The sequence below is a fragment of the Falco punctatus genome (genome assembly GCF_963210335.1).
Source record: "Falco punctatus genome assembly, chromosome: 6".
Taxonomy (NCBI): domain Eukaryota; kingdom Metazoa; phylum Chordata; class Aves; order Falconiformes; family Falconidae; genus Falco; species Falco punctatus.
In genome coordinates this window covers 87,093,560-87,114,954 of record NC_137585.1, presented here as the reverse complement: position 1 = coordinate 87,114,954, position 21,395 = coordinate 87,093,560, and the positions used below count along the sequence as shown (strand labels likewise).

Below are 21,395 nucleotides of genomic sequence, written 5' to 3'. Positions count from 1 at the left end.
CATACTGAAGACTGACAAGTCAGAGAAATTATTTTAGACTTTCACCCAATCTGAAGAGCCACTGGATGATACTTGACCTGCTGCAGCCTCCTCTCAAGCAGCATCTGGAAGAAACTCCTGGGACAGTTTCCATCACGTGTACAAAAGACGACCAACATCGCCTTTCATGCCAGCTTCACCAAAAGAATATGCTGTGTGGTTCATTAGGATACTTAATGGGCTTTTTGTAATCAGTAAAGTTTTCCAGCTCAGAATTCTCTGAAGCACATACAGACACCTGCAAGATCAAGGCACCAGGTTTACCTCCTCCAAGAACTGATGGAGCGGTCTCTGAAGATGAAAGTCAGAAAATGAAACTTGGAAGCCTGAGCAAAATTTGAACTAAAGCTTTCACTGAAGATGTCATTAAACAATTTGTTACAGGCTAATGAAATGAATGCTCTGCTTTTGTTTTACAAAAAAAAGAGCTTTTTTTCCCCTCCTATGTTGCTACCATCAGAAGCAGCTGAGAACTTTGGAAGCCTTCTAATGAATCATTTTGCAACTGTCTGTACGCTTTTTTTTTTTTTTTTTTTTTTTTTTTTTTGACTTTTACGGGGACATCATACTTCACAGGTATCAAAATACTTACCATACAAATACCAAATTATCATCTTCCAACTCCTATCGTAACTGCAATTTCAACTTTGCAAGGTCTAACAAATCCAAAAAAAATGTTTTCTCTTTCTGCCACAACCAGGCTGTGAATCATTATCCAGTTTCACACACACCAAATCCGAGTGTATTTGGTGGAAGAAGCCTGAACTAAAATCTGATGCAGGGTGTATTTTTGGAAGACACTTACTAGGCAGTCCTACCAGCTGACAAGTGGTTCTACTGCCCTGCTGTTCGATCTAGCTGGAACTAGCGCCTCTGTAAAAACTCAAATCATGGAGAAAGAAAATGGGCACTACAGCAAAATCTCAGGGGCTAAATCCAGGACAAAATTAACAGTTGAGAAAGAAATTTTATTTCAAGCTTCTAAGGGGTTATTACAAACAATAGAGAATAAAAACATTAAAAACTATTTAAAAAGTAATTGTCCCTTTAAAATAAAGATTCAAGCAGGTTTAACAATGAAGTATGCTATTCAATGAAGTTTTAAAAAAAGATTTAAAAAGTATTGGTTTTGCTGTATTTGCTAATCCTTTATAAAAAAGCTGGGCATAAATACTTCGTGCATTCATATGCATTATTTGGTGTTTCAATATTATATAACTTGGTACAGTATTTAAGATATCACTGCAAAAGAGTTCAAACACAGTGCATTTATAAATAATGGAGTCATTATAAATCACATTGCAAACATACCTTGCCATTTTCATTGTTACAAATTCAGTATCTCAGTGAAGGTAGGAATAAAGTAGCTACAACAATCAATATCTTGACTTTATTTTTTTTTTCTTTTTAATATAAAAATGCAGTTCTGGAAACCCACCCACCTTCTTCCCCCTGCCCAAACATAATGCTTTACTTCTTAAAAATAAAAATAAAGTACTAATTCTATATACATCACATGTACCATACAAAAATGTATCCAAAGTTTCTATTGCTACCAAAGTGTTCTAAATTAAAAGTTACATAAATCCCCTCATTGGAAACAAAAGATTACAAGTTACCAAAAAATCAAATTACACACAAACCATCAAGTTATTTTATACAATTTCCAATACATTTTCTCCCAAAGCAAGTTGTCGTCTCATGTGCCTGTATAAAAATGCATATCAATATATTTGTCAATTTTATTTTTCATTATAAAGCAAATTAATACATTTTCTACAATAAATAAAACACAGGGAGGCACACATATCAACAAAATTAAATCAATGGGAGTTAAATGGGATATGGTTTTGAAAGAAAAAATGTGCTTGTAGGCTTTAAGCCAGTTGTTTTTTTTTTAAACAAAAACAATCTTAAGTTATTTTGGGCAACAATGGAGTGTTTTTGGTGATTTGCAAGTGATGTACATAGTATAATTTTTTTCTTGATGTCTTTCCCACAAAGTACCCTCCAAAATAATGCAACTTCCTTTCTTAAAATACATATTTGTAATCATAAATTTACATCAATCTTAAATACGTGGTACTTTGTGCAAAGAGCAACAATTTACACAAACATTCAGAAGTCTTTTTCAGAAGCTACAGACCAAGGAAGAAATGATACAAGCAGCACCATATTGTATATGATTTAGGCAAACATATTGGATGCCATTTTGATATTAGGCTTTAAGATCCACTAAACACCTTCAGCTGGAAGATGGTGCTTAGGTAATTTAACCTCAAAAAGAAAGAAAAAAAAAAAAAAAGTAAAAAAGCATGGAAACAAAACAACTCCCTCCCCAGCAAAATTATAAAAGGAATTAAAGAGCTACTTCTAAAATCAGAATAAGTTAAGTGTTGAATATACATTTATGTACAATTATGAACACTATGAACAAGACATTTTAAACAGATTTAGTGGAAAATCCTCCAAACTACAACACGATAAAATCATGAATCAATATGGCAATGGTGATTTAGAAGAATTGCTCAACTATTTCAAGTTTGCAGAACTCAGCCACTGAATCAACAATTAAGGGGTTGTATCTTCAATACATTCTTTTAGACAAAGAGGTTCAATTAGTAGAGTTCAAGTCTGTGTGGTATTTTTCATGCCTTGGTAGAATCTCTGTTAGTCAATATCACTGAAGTCACTGACTGGTTCTCCATGGACTCGACTCAGGTGATTCATAGCACGATCAAAAGCAATTCTTACTGCTTTTCGTATGCTTGAGTTACGTCCTTCCATCATTTTTAACTTGTCTATGGTCTCATCTATCCCAAGGGGAACCATTTTGGATTTGGGAAGCCACTGCCTGTAAGAAAGGGTAAAATAAGTATGTTAAATATAGAATAAAAATCAAGAAGTTTGTCCAAAAATGTCGGTGCTGCTATATTGTGTTTCTCATACAGCATATCAGGTTTACAGTCTATAAATAAAACTGATACAATTCCTTTTAAGATGGTACTTACTTGCCTTAAATATTTTAAGAATATGAAATATTAAGAAAGCCTCTTCCACAAAACAAAGAGTACAATCCAATTCAAAGATACTTATTTAATGATTGATAGCAAGTAGCAACTTAAAAAAAATACCATGAAATACTGATACAGTTTTAATTTAAGAACAGGCAGCAGCAACTAACAATTAACAATGCTCAAGATTCACTAGGGGCAGTTTGTTTCTCTTCTTTCTTTCATTTCCAATATTACAAGGAATTTGCAGATGATGAATTTTTGCCTGCATTTAAGACATCTCAATTTGGTCTTTGGGGAAAGCAAAACTGTCAAGGAAGTTCTGCACAGTGTGCTTTTACTCTGAAGTATGAAATCCCACTAGTTCAGTATTCAGAGTATTTCTCCATCTTAAGCTCCATGAACATCGTTAATTTCTGGGCGTAGAAGAGTGATAATGAAAAAACCTCTGCATTCCATTCTTCTAGTTAAAGCAAAATATTTTATAGAGGAAATATTCTCAATATTTAATTAAGAAGTGTAAAGTAAATTTACTTCATTTCCGTAAATATTTATCTTAAACCTGGTTGAAGTTATAGGTATTAAGGAAAACAAAAATCAGGTATATTAATGACTATCTCTTAAAGTATGTTACCGTAGTCTGCAATCTCAACCCTGCAAATGGCAGAAGCCACGCTTCTGTTTAAAAACAGAACCTCAGTTTGGAAGTCCATTTGGAGCCAAACCATGTGTAATTCAGACAGTAAAGTTCAATATAAAACACTTTATTGAAAGATTTTTTTAAAAACTGAATAAAATTGTCAGTTGAACTATTATTTTTATTAAAGCACTCTAAACTACAAACCTACCGTACTGAGCACACACACTGAAACCAAAAAAATCTCAAGAGTCAGTACAAGGATACAGACAAAACAATAAAGAATCGTAACACCAGCTTGATAGGCAGCAGTCTAACCATTATCAGTTTTAATACAGATCACAGAGAAGTTTTAGAGAAGGTATTTTTAACAGAAAGCTTGCCCAGTCCTCCAGAAGCAAGCAGTGAAGGTGAAGAAACAAATATGATTATCTGAAAAGGTAATCCATAGGTGATAGAAGCTGGTATCACATACTGAAGATGACATATACCCTGCAAGTGAATGGTAGTCATACACATGGGTTCAGGAGTAAAAGACTAAAGGGAGTTAAGAGGGACGAGTGCCAAAATAATCAGGATAAAAGAACCATAACCAAAAAAAATTTGGGGGAGTGAGGATGGAGGGGAAAGGGGCTGGAAAAGTATTTAGCCTTTCCTGTCCATCTATGCAGAGTATACGTTAAAGCCAGCTTCACAGAATACTTGCAAGATTTAGGACCAGAAGGATTTAAGTTGGATGACTCCCAAGATCAAGAAGCAATCACAGCAATTAAGAAAGTCGCTAGGGAGAGTACACATTACACTTGTGATACCAATAAGAGAAAAAATGAGAAACAGAACACTGAACATGTTTAAATTTGGATGTTCTCCATGAACAAAAGGAGAATGCAGGCTCTTGTGGAATCCTGTTTAACTGAACAAAGGAGATCATGAAGAAGTACCAATTAATTAAGAAAAAAACTGAAGAACAGAGAGAGCAAGGCAAAGAATCATGATTATGCCAAAGGATCTATGGGGACAGAAAAGCAACCATCCATTCTGAATTTCAGACAGTAAGTTATTTAGGTGATACCGTATTGAGATGGAGTCAGGAGAATGGCAGCATTACGAGGCATCACATATAACCAGCTAAAGGGGAAAATGATTACCTGAAAGCGTAAGCAAATTCAAGAGTAAAATTGAGATATAAAAAGATTCAAAACTAGCTTGACCTGTGTAGAAACACGGAGGGGGGAGAGGGATTAAGAAGAACACAGGAAAGAAATATGCAAGTTGATGAAAGGAAAAAAAGAGGGGTAGATGAAAAGTTTCCTTATCTGGCAAAAAAGAAAACCCAACAACCCAAAACAAAAAACAAACAACGTCCAAACATAACACACCACAAAAACCCAAACTAAACCAAACCAAACAAGCTAGCAGAAGGGAAGAGAATGTTTCATTGCGTGAATTATCCCTTCAGGCTCCACAGAGTATATTGCTAATAATGGAAGAAACGGAAAAAGGGAAGGTTTCATGAAAAAAAGTTAGGAAAGGCAAAGAATTTGAAATGAGAGTGTTACTAAAGCATTTACACAGGTTAAAAATTTAAAGAAAATGCACTTGAGCAGACTAGGAGGAAAAAAAGAAGTGTTGGCATTCAGAAAGCAATGATGAAGGCTGATACAGATAAATAATAAAGACTATTACCTTAAAAATTTCTTCCAAAGAAGCAATTTTATCAGGTCAATAAATAAAACCAGTTTGAAAATCAAACCAAAAGACTATTAATGACTTAAAAGTATTTTCTTCCAAACTGACCATAAAATGGTCTCTTTCAGTGATGATATTATGTCTTGGTCCAAGAATAGACTCAAATACAAAATTTTAACATTACAGTTGATACTTCCATAGGAAAGATATCCAAAGAAAGATAACGTTTCAATTTATTTTTTTTTTTTTTTTTTTTTTTTTAGACTAAAGGTACAGGCTTTTAAATTTTCAAATCACTACATCAAACAATGCATTTCAATAACATACCAACTCCTTTTATTGTCAAAAAATAGTACTAAGAATAGCTTCTCATCTGATTTGGTCTGCATTTGTTCTCCGATTTTCAGTACATCCAGGGGTGGCACTGGTATAGTAACACCGTTGTGATGGCCAGCAACACGAGGCATCTTAGGGTCAATAATCTATAAGAGAGAAAAAAAGGATAGTTCCTAATTTTTAAAACTACATAATTTACTTTAAGAGGTATTACAAATAAAGTTAATGGGGGAAAAAAAAATCACAAACTAAGCAGCCACTGCATATAAATTGGCTTTATGTTACACTTACATTACTTTTTGATACAAACTGAATAGGCATAGCAGAATCACAGGAGTAGATATAACTGGAAAAACTCTCTCTAGAGCATTTTTCACCCATATCAGTTCTTAAAGTTACACCTGAATTTTACTTAAGTACAAAATTCCAGACTGACAAGCAGGTTTCAGAATGAGAAAAGTTGAACCAGGATTTCTAAAAGCCATAACTGGCCTCAAAGTCTGGGTTTTGAATTTCAGGTACCTTAAAGAAACAACCTATATTAAGGTGCAAATATTTGTCTCTGCAAAATACAAGCCCCACACTCATAATCTGGAGAAAAAACACCCTCTAAACAAGCAAAAAACCCCGACGGAAAAGCCATAAATCAGAAATCACTTTCAAGTATCTTACATATCCAATTAAATGACTCTGTTTTCAGCAAAACATGCAGTTACAGTCACAAATTCTTTCTAAACAATGTTGGGGGAGGAGGAAAGATGATGCTCACACTAATTGGTCTGATGGAAAAACTCCTTCGTAGTCAGATCACAGCCTTATCAAGCACCCAGCTTCCACCAAAGAAAGAGGGGTTATATGGCTCCAATGCCTGTCCCACCCATCTCTACCCTACAAACTCCCGTTGTTTTTCTAGCATCCACACTGGCACCAATCTTAATCCACAGTGAACTGATTATGGGAACTAAATCAACAGAAAGTTAACACTGTGGGAAGTTTGTAGAAATCAGGAGAACAACTTTCTTCTCTAGACGGAGCTTTAATTCCTCCATCAATTCTTCACACACTCAGATAAAGACACCAGTGCTGACACAGGAGTGGGCAGAAAAGGAGCCCTTTAGCGTTCAATTTAAGCTGATCATGACTGAAGGGCTAACACCATTCAAGAGACAAATCAAATCATCAAACTTTCAGCATCTGACCCAAGACTGTTTGAGTCACCCTCTGAGGACATAAACTCAAGTGCTCTGAATCTCACCTGCACAGGTTTTAACCTGATGCTATGATTACATTTCCAGATGTCCCCAGCACATTTATTGTGTAAGTCATGACTGTTCAGTCTATTACAAGCCATTGTGTATGACCTGTTTCTGTAACGCTAAATGTGTGAAGTCAAACATTTTCTCAACAACATTTTCTCTGCAAGCTTTAAGTAGAACTGTGTGTATTTCTCCTAAAATAACATGGGCACAACAGCTTTACGTTTCCAGGACATCACTCACAACTGTATACAATCATTCAATTTATTCCAACTCTACTGGTAAGGTTTTTTGTTTCTTTAATGAACTGCAGAGTATTTTTATATTCATTTTGTAGCAGAAAATACCTTGTGGTTTCAACACTAACAAGATTCGGGACATGGTTTAGTGGTGAACTTGGCAGTCCTAGGTTAATGGTCAGACTTGATGATCTTGAAGGTCATTTCCAACCTGAATGATTCTATACGGCATCTGCCAAAGGCTTATTCAGGTGACCCTTTAAACAATAAAGTATATTGCAGAAACAGACTACTGAGAAAGGTGTGCTGGTTCTGGCTAGGACAGAATTAACTTTCTTCATAGTAGCTAGTATGTGGCTATGTTTCAGACACAGGGATGTTTTTGTTACCGCCGAGCAGCGCTTGCACAGAGCCAAGGCCTTTTCTGTCCCTCACCCCACCCCACCAGCGGGTGGGCTGGGGGAGCGCAAGGAGCTGGGAGGGGACACAGCTGGTCCCAACTGACCAAAGGGATATCCCACACCACATGACAATAAAAAGCTGGGGGAAGAAGGAAGGGGGGGTTGTTCAGAGTGATGGTGTTCATCTTCCCAAGTAACCGTCATGTGTGACGGAGCCCTGCTGTCCTGGGGATGGCTGAGCACCTGCCTGCCCACGGGGAGTGGTGAATGAATTCCTTGTTTTGCTTTGCTTGGTTGTGCAGCTTTTGCTTTACCTATTAAACTGTCTTTATCTCAGCCCAAGGGTTTTCTCACTTTTACTCTTCCAATTCTCTCCCCCATCCCACCAGGGGGAAATAAGTGAGCAGCTGTGTGAGGCTTAGTTGCCAGCTAGGGTTAAACCACAACAGGTATTGCAAATCTCAAAATACAGGTAGGGTAGTAGAGATTATTGACTCAACATCTGATCTTGCAATAATTTTACCATGCATCCAGTTTGTAAAGAGGGCAGAATAATCCACCTTTATTCAATCTGAATAGGAATTCATCAGTTACCTTAAGTTCACACCCCAATATTTTCAGACCAGAAACAGTAGTGCGTTGATGGGAAGCTGTGTACTTACCAGAGCTGGATAAGAGGGATATCCACTGCATTTGGCCCACACTACTTTTAGAGGCTCAAGAACAGATGTTGCAGCATCAGTTGAAATCCACATACTGCTATGCCCAACTTCTAAGAACAAATAATAATTAAACATAAAATTAAAATGTTAAAGAATGAAATCTCAGACAAATCTTCTGCAGTTCTTCACTTCTTCATCAGTTTCTCATGACCATTAGAATCCAGATACCAATACCACCTTTCACGTACATACCAATAAAACCAGGTAACATTCATAACGCTCTTCAAATGATATTAGTACTTCAATCTAAGCCTACAGATACAGAATGAGGTTTTAGACACTTCTACAAACAGCATAACTTAGAACACCTTAATTCTCAGAAAGGAAGTGTTTGTCAAATTCTAATAATCTTTTCCCTTTGAAAAAGCTCAAAAGAAAACATAAAATTATGGTACCCCAAATAAGCCATTTCTTTTGAAACTGCAATGACAACCCTGTCAAAGAGACGATGCTACTGAAGATGCAAATTGCATGGTATGTTTCCAGAGTTTTGGATATCCATAGTAGGATTAGCACCTGATAACTTACAATGCTTCTCTGGTATGCCTTTCTATTCTTATGCCTAAATTCTAATCTGCATTTTAAATTCTACTTATTTATTTACGTTTAATCAGCCCTCTAGGCCTCTGCCCAGCCCCTTCCTGCAGCAAAGTTCAAAAAGACCAACAGGGTTCAAGGAAGCGGCTGCAGTAGCAGTTTCTTCCCAACAGAAAACTGAGTTTATGTTACTGCTCACTTCTACCACAACCCTTCATTTTCTTCTCTGTTGCTCACTACTGCACTGAAGCATGAGACAGGCTGAAACCTTCTGGTCAACCAGAACCACATTTATAATGCATGCATGCAGATATACATTCTATCTCAACATCACAAAAAGTACTGGAAAAAAGTGGTTTCAGACCTTGTAAGAGTCTGAAAAAGCAAGGAAAATTTGTTTAAGGTGATCACAAAACAAACAAAAAAAAAGTCAATCATTTCCCACAATATATTCCAGGTCAATTTTCAGCCACAGGCCAATTAATTCAATTATAATTTATTTTGAAGGTATGTTATCAACACCTCAAGAAAATACTTCATTGGGAAGTCTAACTCTAGAGATTCACAACTATGTAACATCAGGTATCAAAATGCACTAGTTCATGGTAACTTGTCACCACAGCATAACGAGACGTTAGATGTTTTTGAAACTAAAAGTTGGTTTATGTTCTATAATGGGTGTGGGTATCACAAATGCAACTTTTCCCGTGTCTTTAAGACCTGAACAAGTCTCCTAAAGAAAACAAGGATCTTTGCTACCAATCCCAGCAGGCTTTACAGAGGTCTTTAATTAGTGCATTCTATTATATAAAACCATAAAACCAATCTGTTTATTTACACTGTTCTTACTGAACTACATAACCCTGGAAAAAACAGTTCCTAAATTTATTTACTATTTTATTTATTTGTTCCTTTCTGTATCTTTTTAGAGAGGTCATTCTAGGACATTCTTCACTTTCTCCTTAAAAGCAGTAATAATATTCTTCAGTTGTACAAACATGTAATACACAGAAATAAATTACATACAGGCATTCTTATACTGCTAAGAGAAAAGCAGACTACATAAAATACTGGACATTATGAAACACACATTAAATCCAGATGAATCATTTCAGTAGTATCTCAGAATAAAACAACCAGAGCTACTACTAACACAATAGTAAAAGCAATCTAGGCAACTTCTTTATTTCTCTATTAATACCAGTATGTTAAGTATTCACATGCCAGTTAGAAGGAATCATGAAAGTTTAGATTGATGTATCCTTCATACATAAACTATTTTGAAGAAAAATAAAAAAAATAGAGAGAACTGTATCTTGTACTTAAAACCAGTGCAAGTCTCTTCTTCAGGGCATCTAACAAAAAATAAAAGAAACCTGCATTATTCCCAGCTACAGAATTGATAGGAAAGAAAGAAAATGGCATTTTAATGCCGAGTAGAAGCACAACGTGTCAGGAAGCACACAGCTAGATTCCCTCAGAGATTTCTCAGGTGTATACACAGTAGAGAAGAGTCTCAGAATTTTTCCTAGTCAAAATGTATTCCATATGGTGATAGGGGGTTAACTACACTAGCACATACAGTTACTAGTTTTCTTTTATAACGTAAACCCCCCTTTACTTCCTCAAGCCATGAGAGACAGCATTTAAGTTAGCAGTCAGGCCAACATACTGCTAAAGATTTTAAATAACAGTACTCTCACCAGCTGAAAACCAACAGTACCGAAATACCACCAGACATAAGACCCTGCATAGTTTAAGATAAGGATGTCTTCTTACACTTTTCATTCCCTTAAAGACTTTCTACTTATAGTATTTTTAAAACGACTAGCATCTATTTCAATACCATTCTCCTAACAGAGTCACTGTGTTTAATCTTCTGTGTTAAGTTCAGCAAAACACCCATTAGGTGCCACAAGCCTCAAAACTTTAAGGCACTTCAGCCTTCAAAAACAGAGCTAAGAAATTCACGCCCAGTGCCTGCATAGCTTTCAGCAAGGAGTGCGAGCTCTTCACAGGCCAATTTTATTTTAAACCAGAAACTTCAGCCACAAACAGGAAAGTCTACTTTACTGAAAGATGATCAGATTAATAGTGCACAGTGCTGAGGGTTTTTTTGTGAGTTTTTTCTTCGTTCATGGTGGTGTGGCTCATGTTTTGGGTTTTTTTACATAGAATAAACTTCGATTTTAACACCTAAATCTGCAGACAAATCCATTAACACTGAGCATATTTAAGCTCCAAAACTACTGCCACCCAAGAGGTAGCTGTGGCATCCGCAGTGTAGATTTACCATTTGTGCTAAAGAACAATCCATCAAGACCTTTCTTTTACTGTGTAACTCTTGGCTGGACAGTGTTCTCTCTGCTGTCGATGTTACCTGTTGAAATGAAGACCACACAGAGGGGAAAGCTATTTTGAGTCAAACGCAGCAAAATGTTCCCCTACAATGTGACCCTGCCCACCAGTCTGATGTGACTGAAAGGGAAAACAGCAACTAGACACTGCTGGAAAAAAATACTGTTGCTAAGATTTACTGAGGAAAAAAAAACCTGACAAGAAGGTGAATCAACTGGCTGGACAAAGATGGGGACAAAGAACTGGAAAAACTGGGACAAAGAGCACCTGGGAACAGGAGAACATCAGGGAACAAGGCATAGCCAGGCAAAAGGATTAGACAAGGTTCAAGAGGACAGGGGGAAGAACACATTGCCACTTTTGATGCAGCAACTTCCTGACCCTGCTAAGGAATCCAAGACCTACAAACCTCAGGACATCTCTGTATACAGCAGCTATTAATGAAAACCACTCATAGCACGTGCCTATTCATCTTCCAGTGCTCCTGCACATCAAGGACAACAAGCTATTACATATAGATAATTCTATTTGAAAACCAAAAAACCTCTCCTATTAAACCTACAAGTCCAAGCCCCAAAGTTAAACAGAATTCTGAGTCACTTTTGAAACTTTACTTCATCCTCTGTGTTTATATCTCAATACAAACTTCATATTTGAATACAGAACTTATTTTTCCATAATAACTTGTCCAGTACACTGAGTGGACCTGCCCCTAAAGCGTATCTCAGTCTTACAAGTCAGAAGTGCTGAACAGCACTGTTACAGAAAACAGCATGCCCTAACTTGCACACTTGGCTTTGTGATTTCAATAGCACTCTTATACTGAAATATGTTAGTCCAAACACTAACAATGTTATATGTGCACTACAATGATCACATCTATTAATCAATGCAAAACCGCATCCCGTCATAATTGCAGGACTCGATGTACCATACTGCAGGTTCTGAGAGAGCATCCTGTAAACAGAAACAAGATTTTCCTTGGACCTGAAGACAGCAGAAATGCAAGAACTGTATTTGTTTCTAAAGCATTTAGAAATTACTGTTTGAGATATTTTGCCAAAAATGAACAACGCTTAAGTTTCTTTGTAAAATCTGGGATTTTACTAATAAAAGTAAATCATGTTAAAATTCCCCGTTATGCACAGACTGTAAGCAGGAATATTCACCTCACTCCTACTTATTTCCTCTTCTTGATATGCTGAGGTAACAGGGTGCAGAAAGCAGACAAAAGAGCTCATATTAGACAGAATACAGAGTAACATAAAATAATGCTGTTAAGTGTCATATGGTCCTCCTTTTAGGCAGCTGTAGAATGTATCTGAGAACAAAGAGTTAAGAGAGATCAAGGAGAATTCTGAAAAAACAAGAACAGAAACTTGAAGTGGAAATTGTTAAAGTTAAGACTACCCAGGACAGAGTAAGAAAAGCAAATGATAAAGTTTAAATACCGTATGGTTACCATACAGGTAACAAAGATACTAAAACTGAAAGTACTGAAGCATTAGCTGACAACAGATTAGCTTTAAGAAAGGAAGACAAAACCTGATCATATAAGGAGGAAAGAATAGACTAAGGCAAACAAAGAGCCAGATAAAAGCACTAGAAAGACATGAAAGAGTCCTGGACAAGGAACACCCGTGATGAGCGAGAGAAGAGCTGCAAGGTCAGAAACTAAAGTCAGGCCTGCTAGACGCTGCAAGGCTGAAACACAGTTCTACTTACGGAAGAGAAGACGTACTTAAAATTTGTAATGCAATGAAAATACTGAACAGGTAAAAAACATACCAACAGAACAGTTCTTTCCCTAAAATTTGTTATCTTACTATCCTCTACATTCCTAGAAAACTCCACTTCCTTCCAAATTCAAGTTTTTCCTGAATCAAAGCAGACCATGTCTTACTCATCTGTCAACATGTCTATACAGAACAGTATACGAGGAGTACATTCTAAATCAAAAAGCTGAACAAGGAAAAATATCTATGGAACCACAAGTAGTGCTTCAGGCCAAGTTTCATTTGTATTACTAGAGTAGCTTGTGCACTTTAAATACCATTTATTAATCAAAAAACCAAAATCAGGCACCATTTTCTTCAGTCTTTAAAGAATTAAAAGCAGAAACCAGTGGTTTCTGCAATGCTATCAACCCCACTTTCAGAATGTTTAATATATTTCAACAGCGAAAACAGAATGCTAGAGTCTGTGAAATAGATGGACAAAATTATAGACATTCAATATTATTAAGAACGCAAATTATAGTTACCAGCTGCAATTCTTGCTGCTTTGGCATAGTTCCCATTTTCAATGCATGATATCAATTCACTTCGGTCTTCCAGTGTGTGTCTTCGTATAAGTGCAGGTTTTCCTTTACCACATTTCGGTAGGCTGAAACTACCAAAGTATTAATATTAAAACCATCATTTGATAACTAAAATTGTTCACTATAAAGCAAGACTTAAAAAAAATAATTTAAAATTCATCAGTACACCGTAAAACCGGAGCCGCAAGCTCTAACACATTTTACGTAACAAACACAAACTACAACATAAAAGCCAAAACCTCAGATTATTTTCATGTACAGGTTTGCCTGGTTATCAGCAAAAGACAAAGAGTACGTGACTGCATCTCAATTGCTCTGCAGGTTATACATGCACAAATGACAGAAGCTGCTTTGTCTTCAGTGTTGAGTGGACACTGGCCAAATGAAAACACGTTCCCTCTGCTCCAACAGTTCCATTACATAGGAAACACAATTATTTTGTCTTTCATTTTTCACTACAAATTCAAGTCCTTCAGTTGCAGAGCACCTATACACAAAATGGGAAATTTGTTCTCTGCACACTTATGTAAGAGATCACAGAATTTGAGCAGTAATTATTCTAAATCAACTCCTCAATATATCACATTTACAAGAGATGCAATATTCAGTTCTCTTTGTTTCCGAAAGTCTGTTTTGCCTGTGTCAATGAGCACATTAACACCATTTCCTTAAACAGTTTAATACTGATCTTGAACACATGAATAAAGCCTTCTTCTTTTCCTCCAACAGATTTACCCTGTACTCCCATATGCCCCATCCTCATAGCTCTGGAATGGAGACAGCTACCTTTTACCCAGAGATTAGCGTGCTTTTACATGATACGCACCACTGGTTATGGAAAAATATTTATCAATGGTGGCAGAGGTGACCACTCTGACAGTCTATCTTTAACAGACTTCACAAAGAGAAGGTCAATAGTAGGTATAGAGGTACTATCGTCACTGCAGTAACTAGACAGTAATCCAAACCACAGACTGATAATCTACAGTTTCACAGCTACCGAATTTACCTTGCCTGTGTACAAAACTCTGCTTTGGAAATGGCTTCTCTCCTTCCCTCACCAAAATAGACACACCCATTTCTACTGACAGGATTAGGAAGGTAACTAAACCAAGATACTATACGCACAAATATGTATATGTATCTACATAGTGCAAAAGACGCATAAGTATAAAGTGTAACTGCCCGAATCTGCAATAACCTGAATTGATCAAAAGAATACTAGCGATCCTGAAAGTTGTCTCAGATTTGATACACAACTGAGAAAATCAAAAGGTACTCTTCTTTTAAAAAATCTACGCATCCTCCGACGTGGGTCACAAGCAGTATAGAAAACTGATCTATTCAGTTCCAATTCTGTATTTTGGATTTACAGTTTTACCTTGAGTTACACAAAAGACTGTTACTAGATGAAATACTAGATTCTGATGCACAGCGGCGACGAGGTTCAACTTTTCTTCCCGGAGTATCATCTAATGCTCTCTCTTTACTTCCATCTCCAAAACCATTTGACAGACCTACAGCATAACACAAAAATAAATTGCATCAAACCGGAAACCGCACCATTTTCATTAACAACTTTTTGCTTTCATTATTTTCTGCACTTCAAGTATTTTGATGTGATGAAAAAGAAAGAACGTGAACATTAACAACGTATTTCATTTCAAAACACAGTATTATAAATAGGAGGTTCCTGTAGTCCAGATTTTAAAGATAGGATGGAAATTTGGGTATCATAAAAAAAGGTGAAGATTGTAATATGGGAAGTGCCAAATGGAATATCAAATCAGTTTTTCTATGTAATGTTTCCAACCACTACAACAGTCAGGCTGCAGAAGTTGGGTAGGAAAAACAAGAAGAAAAAACAAACCACCAAACGTTACAAACCAGGCAAATTTACTAATGACCACAACACCCATTTGAATGCAATGTTACACCCTTAGGTCAAGAAAACCCTTTTCAAACACTGGAAGTAAAGAGTGGTAGGGATTCCCTCCTGATGCTATCTATTTCTTCCTGAAAGTCCTTCTATTTTAGTAAATTCAGACGGACATCATCAAGCCTGTTCTCTGTGTTCAACAGTTACATGCACATTACTACTTCTGACTATCCTTCCCCTGGCACAAGTTTACATACATCCAAGGATATTACATGTTAATTTCATAACTGTAATGAAAACATTAAAAAGGCATTTATATTACAAACTACTGATTTGATGGGCTGCCACCAATCCCACTCTGGGTTTGCTAATTCACAAACAGTATGGTTCCTATTAAGCCACTTCCATATTTGATTAAATAGACAAGTTAAGAGGTTTAAAATACTGTTTTAAAGACTTTTCTCCAAGGGCAGGGGGTGGTGGTGGTGTGTGTGTTTGTGTACATTAGGACTTAAGACAGAATCCAACACAGCCTCGGGAATATCAACAGAAACAAACTGGCTAGAGACAATGGTACTAGCCTGCAAACAGCTACTGCAAGCTGTAGACTGCAAAGAGAACAAAATTTTAACACTAATTCAATTCTGAGCACACTTATTTCCTTATAATGAAGTTCTTACTTAAGGCATACAACCAGCATGCTTCTCATACTGCAAGAGCGAGCTACCCATCCCAGCCACCCTATTATCAGTGTCTTAAAGGTCATTGTGATCTTTGTTCATTCAGACATAGTCAAAAAACCTTATATAACTTCACATGCCCCTCCATAAGCCATTATACTGTAAGACTTTACTAGTTTTAATTCTTCCAGTATGTCTTATATGAAGACCTCTGCAAAGAAGGCTGACAACTAAGGAACTTGAGCTTAGCAAGTTATTTTGTACAATCCAGTCATGTTTCAAGGCATTCCATACAGCGATTAAAGGGATTTCCCCCTCCTCCCCAGGAGACCTTCCATTTGGATTGTCAACACAATTTTAGATTTTTAAGAGAAAAATGGAGAATTTATTTAATGGTCGGAAAGATTTATAGATAAGCATTCTCTTTCACTGTCATTTAGTTTGCATTGTAGAACATTCATTTAAGAGAGTGTTTTTTAACTTCTGTATTTGCCTTTGATTTCCTATGAAAAAAAAAAAAAAAGAAAATGAAAATATAAAGGTAGCATTGTCTCAAGTGTTCAAGCACCAAACTACAGGCTATTGATTAATCTTGTTCTCGTTCTCAGCAAGTCAGTACAAATAGCTGGAGATTAAGAAGTTCAGTCTCAGACTATGCTGAAAGACCTGTCAAAACAGAGTATGCTTTATGAGAAAGCTTCAGTTCCCCTACACACTATTGCAGCACACTTCCCACAGCATCTGAAATGAAAAGCTGAAAGAACATTCTGCAAAGATAAAAAGAAATAAAAGAGGTATCTCAGAACTCTGCAAATAACTATTTTTTAATTCTTAGACATCCTGTCAGACCTATTTTTCAAGTAAGGTGTAGAAACGGTTTTGTTTTCATTCTGCCACAAGCCAGAGACACATTACTCAAGTTACCATTCAGGCATCCAGCTAATCTCAATCAGCTATCAGCAGAAGCAAGTCAGATCACAGATTAAATTTTAAAGACAAAGTAATTATTGCTACCAGAGGCAGAGCACAGTTCAGTTCCCAATAGACCAAGAAAGTAGAAGGAAACAGCTGTTTATTCTTGTAAGACTATGTATAAAATGTTTAATCATATGTATGCCAAACATGGCTTGGCAACATATCTCTGTGCACACCAGTTCTGTACGTGTATGTATATCCAGGACAAAAAAAAAAATATTAGGGACTAGATTTACATTTTGATTGCTTCAATCAGTTTACGATCATGCTGCCACGGAAACAGCCATTCTGGCGTTCAGTCATCTGCCATTTTTTTTCTCCTCATCACCACATCAGTACCAAAAAATACATGGTTGTGGTAGTGAACTAGCTTTCAGTGATGCACTGGGCAAAGCAACCACGCGGCTGCCTGACTGCCGATGCTGAGAAACAAGGGATGCAACAGAAACACACAGCTATAGCAACAGAGACAGCTCTCTGCAGTAGCTGTCAAGCCCTATACTAGCTTAGACTCATACTGTAGGTTATGTTTATTTAATGACTCATTTAATTCACTAACTTAGGTTTTTAAGATTACAGTAAGCAAAGTTTTTCCAGCCTGTAGAATGGTTACTAACAGTGGGGAAAAAACTTTTCTGACAAATAGGGAATATTAAAACGCAACGAATTCAGAGCTTCTCACACACATTTCTCTCTTGCTTGTGGAAGTATGAAAACCAAAGCACGTGCAGGCTATCAGCAGGAATAATCTTCCTGAATAACAAGCCCCAAATTACATGAGCTTACGCAATCCACAAGACTCAAATTTATACAGTCCACTCTTCAAAAATTATAAGGAACATACATTATTTTAAGAAAGGAATACCTGAATGCTTATTTTAAACGAAACACACTCAGATCTTGTCACAGATGCAGCAGTTCCTAAGTGACCTTGTAACTTGCCAGAAGAATCCAGGCAATAAAATGCAAGTGCTTTATGGTATTATCAATGCGCAAAAATTAAACAGATATACTACATTTATATGCTATAACAGGGAATTTGGGTTTCTTCACTCATTACGAAACTCATTCTCCCATGAATCAAGAAACACTCCATCTCCTGTAGCTACTAGAATAAGTGAGATGAAAGAACACCGTTTGCTTCAAGGAATTTGCATTTTATTGGCTCGAAAGATATTACTAATAAGATCAAATAAAAAGAATCCATAGGAGAAGTAACTCATCCTGCTTTGAGGGCTAGTAGCCTGGGTAAGCTTGCAACAAACTTCTATGAGTTACTCACATTTTCCAAAAGCTCATGACTTAGCTATATCAAATGAGCTTTCTCTGCAGTCATGGAGAGAACTTTTATTAGGTCAGGTACTTAACTTCTTACACATACCTCCTCACCAACACCCTTGATTAAGAACAACCTCCCTCACCACAAAAATCCCAAACAAACTAAAACCTTGAATTAGTGGACGATTCCTTTACATTTTCCCCTCTGTTCTTAAGCTTCATCAAAAAAGCAATGCACTAAGGGGCAGAACTCAACTTTTTTCATTTAAAAAAATAATATTCACAAATAGTGAGGTCTGCTATTGATCTTAAATGCAGGGTTCCTGTAATTTCCAATCTTCAGTTTTAGACTTTAATTTACATAGAAAGTTTACTGCTATGTCAATAATGCTATATAACACAACAATTAAAAAAAAATAAATTGCTAACAAACAACTACAAACCGAAGAAAATAAAAAGGCAAGCCAAAGATCATCAACTTAATACTTTTTCACAGGTTTCTCACTACCCTGAAAACTGTATTCATAAGGGAAAGTTGTCTCAACAGTAAGATTTTATTCTTAAACTGCAGCTAAAACTTCCACTGACTACCCACATCAAAGCAAGTTAGAATCTTGTTGCCCATAGCAAATTAACGGAAGCAGGAAAAGGTAACTCTTGAAAGACAGCAGAAATTCAGAAAAAGTGACAGAACAAAACTCAGGATAGTTCGAGGAGCAGCATGCTCCATCAGTGTACAAAACGCTGCCATGGAATACAGAATTGTGCATTTCAGACTGTGATCACATCTTGTAGTTCTGCTGGAACAAAAATAAAGAAACAGAACTTGTATAAAATTATCTAAAGCAATTAAAACTTCGTTATACACAGCTTGATGCAAAACTAAGCATATCCAAATGTAAGGTGAAGTGTTGTATTAAAACCACAGCTGAAGAGCTGAGAAATAGTGAAAATCATTAAATAACTTCAACCACTAAATAAGTGGGAGCATTCAAAAAAACTAATGCACACAGCGCACCAGCACTTAACACAACAATATTTAAGTTCACTTTACCAAGCAAGGACTAACCCAGTCCTGACTTGTGCACTTACCCAGCACCAGTGATGTTAAGTCTTCATTAAAAAATACATATTAGAGAAAAATGTGTATTTTTTAGTAAAACTACATAAATGCACAAAAATAGGTAAAAACATTTTTTTTGTACACTTCTCCAAGGAAGATTAGACTGGTTTTGGGGGAAGGGAAGAGGATGGAGATGGAACATTCTTAACTAATCTGCTCTCACAGAGCATGTTCTGGGAATAAGAATGCTGGGACTGGTAAAAATCTGCGACCAATTTGTGTCACATATACTACAACATGTACAACTTCATAACTTACGGAAATGGGGCAATATATTGAATGAAGAGCATAGTTTCATATATGTCAAAGACTTCCTCCAACAGTGTTCATTTTTTTTTTTGTTTTAAGGATGGCTGGTGTCTCCAACATGATCCAAAATAATTACTTCAAATGTAATTGTCTTTCTGCGTTCCAAAATGATCAGTTAATTGAATTCCATTCCATGTTGAGGATAACAGAAAATAATTAGGATCCAAAGAGATAAATACCCAGCATGATATTAGTTAATATGAGAACCTGGAAGACAGTGAAAAAGCCATTAAGTCTCTCTGAAAGGAAACAGAGCTTTCAAATAAATAAGCCATCCTTACAGCAGCGTCCAGAGACAGTGAGAATGCTACAAGTGTTCCATGTATTCTAACACTAATGCTCAGCTAAAGTTTCAAAAAGGGCAAAACTAGATTAAAGTTTCACTTAGATTCTGTCCTCCTTCTTGAAAAAGAAAATATATGCAAGTCATTGAAAGCACAGAATACAACCTCCATGTGCATGATATGCATCAAGAACATGGTTCTGAAATGTATCTAAAAATCCCTCCGGTAAGAGTAAGAAGGGGGATGACCCTAATTTAAGAGGATTTATATATACAAGTATGCACAGGCAGGATAAAGGAATACCTTAAGGTAATAAATAGTAAGAAGTCACTGTATTCTTAAATATGCAAACCTCAAAAACAGATGCACTGCAGCAACAGGAAGGTATCCACAAAGTTGGTAAAAAGTGAATCTTAGAGCAACCCTATAAATGTCTACTTCCAACACTAGTGGAGTGCGATAAGAATACCAGACATAATCCTTCTTTTCAGAACACACAGATGAGTATCTGAGTACATCAAAGTTTACAGGTTTTAAAACAGTCTTCAGTATGCAGCCAAAATGGGAACCAGTTACTCTCAAAGATGATGAAGTTTCGTGTGAAGAGTCCCCCTGGATATAAAGCTTTTAAAACTTGCTGAAAATTTGGTCATGGCCAAAGATGGCAAAGAAAGCTCAGTGTGAGCCCATGACACGGTACCTACACACTGAACAGCAGCAGCTTTCAGTACCCTAAATAGAAATATTTCACCTTTGTTGGTTTAAGTAACACATAAATGAATACAGTTTGGTGGTTCACTGAATAATCAGTTTGATATGTTTCAAAAGAGTGCTTAAGAATTTGAAATATAGAAATAAGAAGTGTCTTTGGCTAATCAGATGAGAGTCTGCTAAAACAGCTGAATCTGAATTGCTCATCAGAAAGGAAAAGTAATCAACATTTAATAACTACAGCTTCCAAAATATAAGGATTTTCTGTTGGTCTGTGCACAACACTAGGATCACCGTCTAGGATGATTTGTTCAAGACATTTTAAAATATACAAGTCTGAGGCAACACTAGTGTAGGAGCTTGAAAACATTCCAGAAAAATCTGAAAGGAAAAAGAGAGCATACAAGCAGAAACGTTTCTCAAAAGAAAAAAAAAAAAAAAAAAAAAAAAAAAAAGGTTTACAACAACTTCTAGAGAGTATCATCTGTGTCTCTGGTATAGAAAAGACTGATGACGGTAGTAGTACAGTAGAAAATGCCATTAAAAAGTGCAAGCACAAAACTTGAAGAATTTAAATCTAACTTTACAAACTGAATTCTTTAGTCAGC

The 21,395-nt window shown here is 36.3% G+C and overlaps 1 protein-coding gene across 8 annotated transcripts in view; it reads right to left on the bottom strand.

The window, feature by feature from the left end:
- Positions 1-986: 986 nt before the first annotated feature.
- The window catches only part of BRD1 (bromodomain containing 1), a 70,807-nt gene continuing 50,398 nt past the window's right edge, over positions 987-21,395 (bottom strand). For 7 of the 8 annotated variants that reach the window (XM_080391445.1, XM_080391450.1, XM_080391449.1 and 4 more), the window contains 5 exons: positions 14,930-15,065; positions 13,492-13,619; positions 8,274-8,383; positions 5,707-5,861; positions 987-2,893 (listed from right to left, as the gene is read on the bottom strand). In XM_080391445.1, coding sequence (XP_080247571.1) covers positions 2,710-2,893; positions 5,707-5,861; positions 8,274-8,383; positions 13,492-13,619; positions 14,930-15,065 — 713 coding nt within the window. In that variant the 3' untranslated portion in view covers positions 987-2,709. Of the gene's footprint in view, positions 2,894-5,706; positions 5,862-8,273; positions 8,384-13,491; positions 13,620-14,929; positions 15,066-19,776; positions 20,000-21,395 lie in introns of those variants that run through there. The other variant, XM_080391451.1, reaches the window with a different exon arrangement.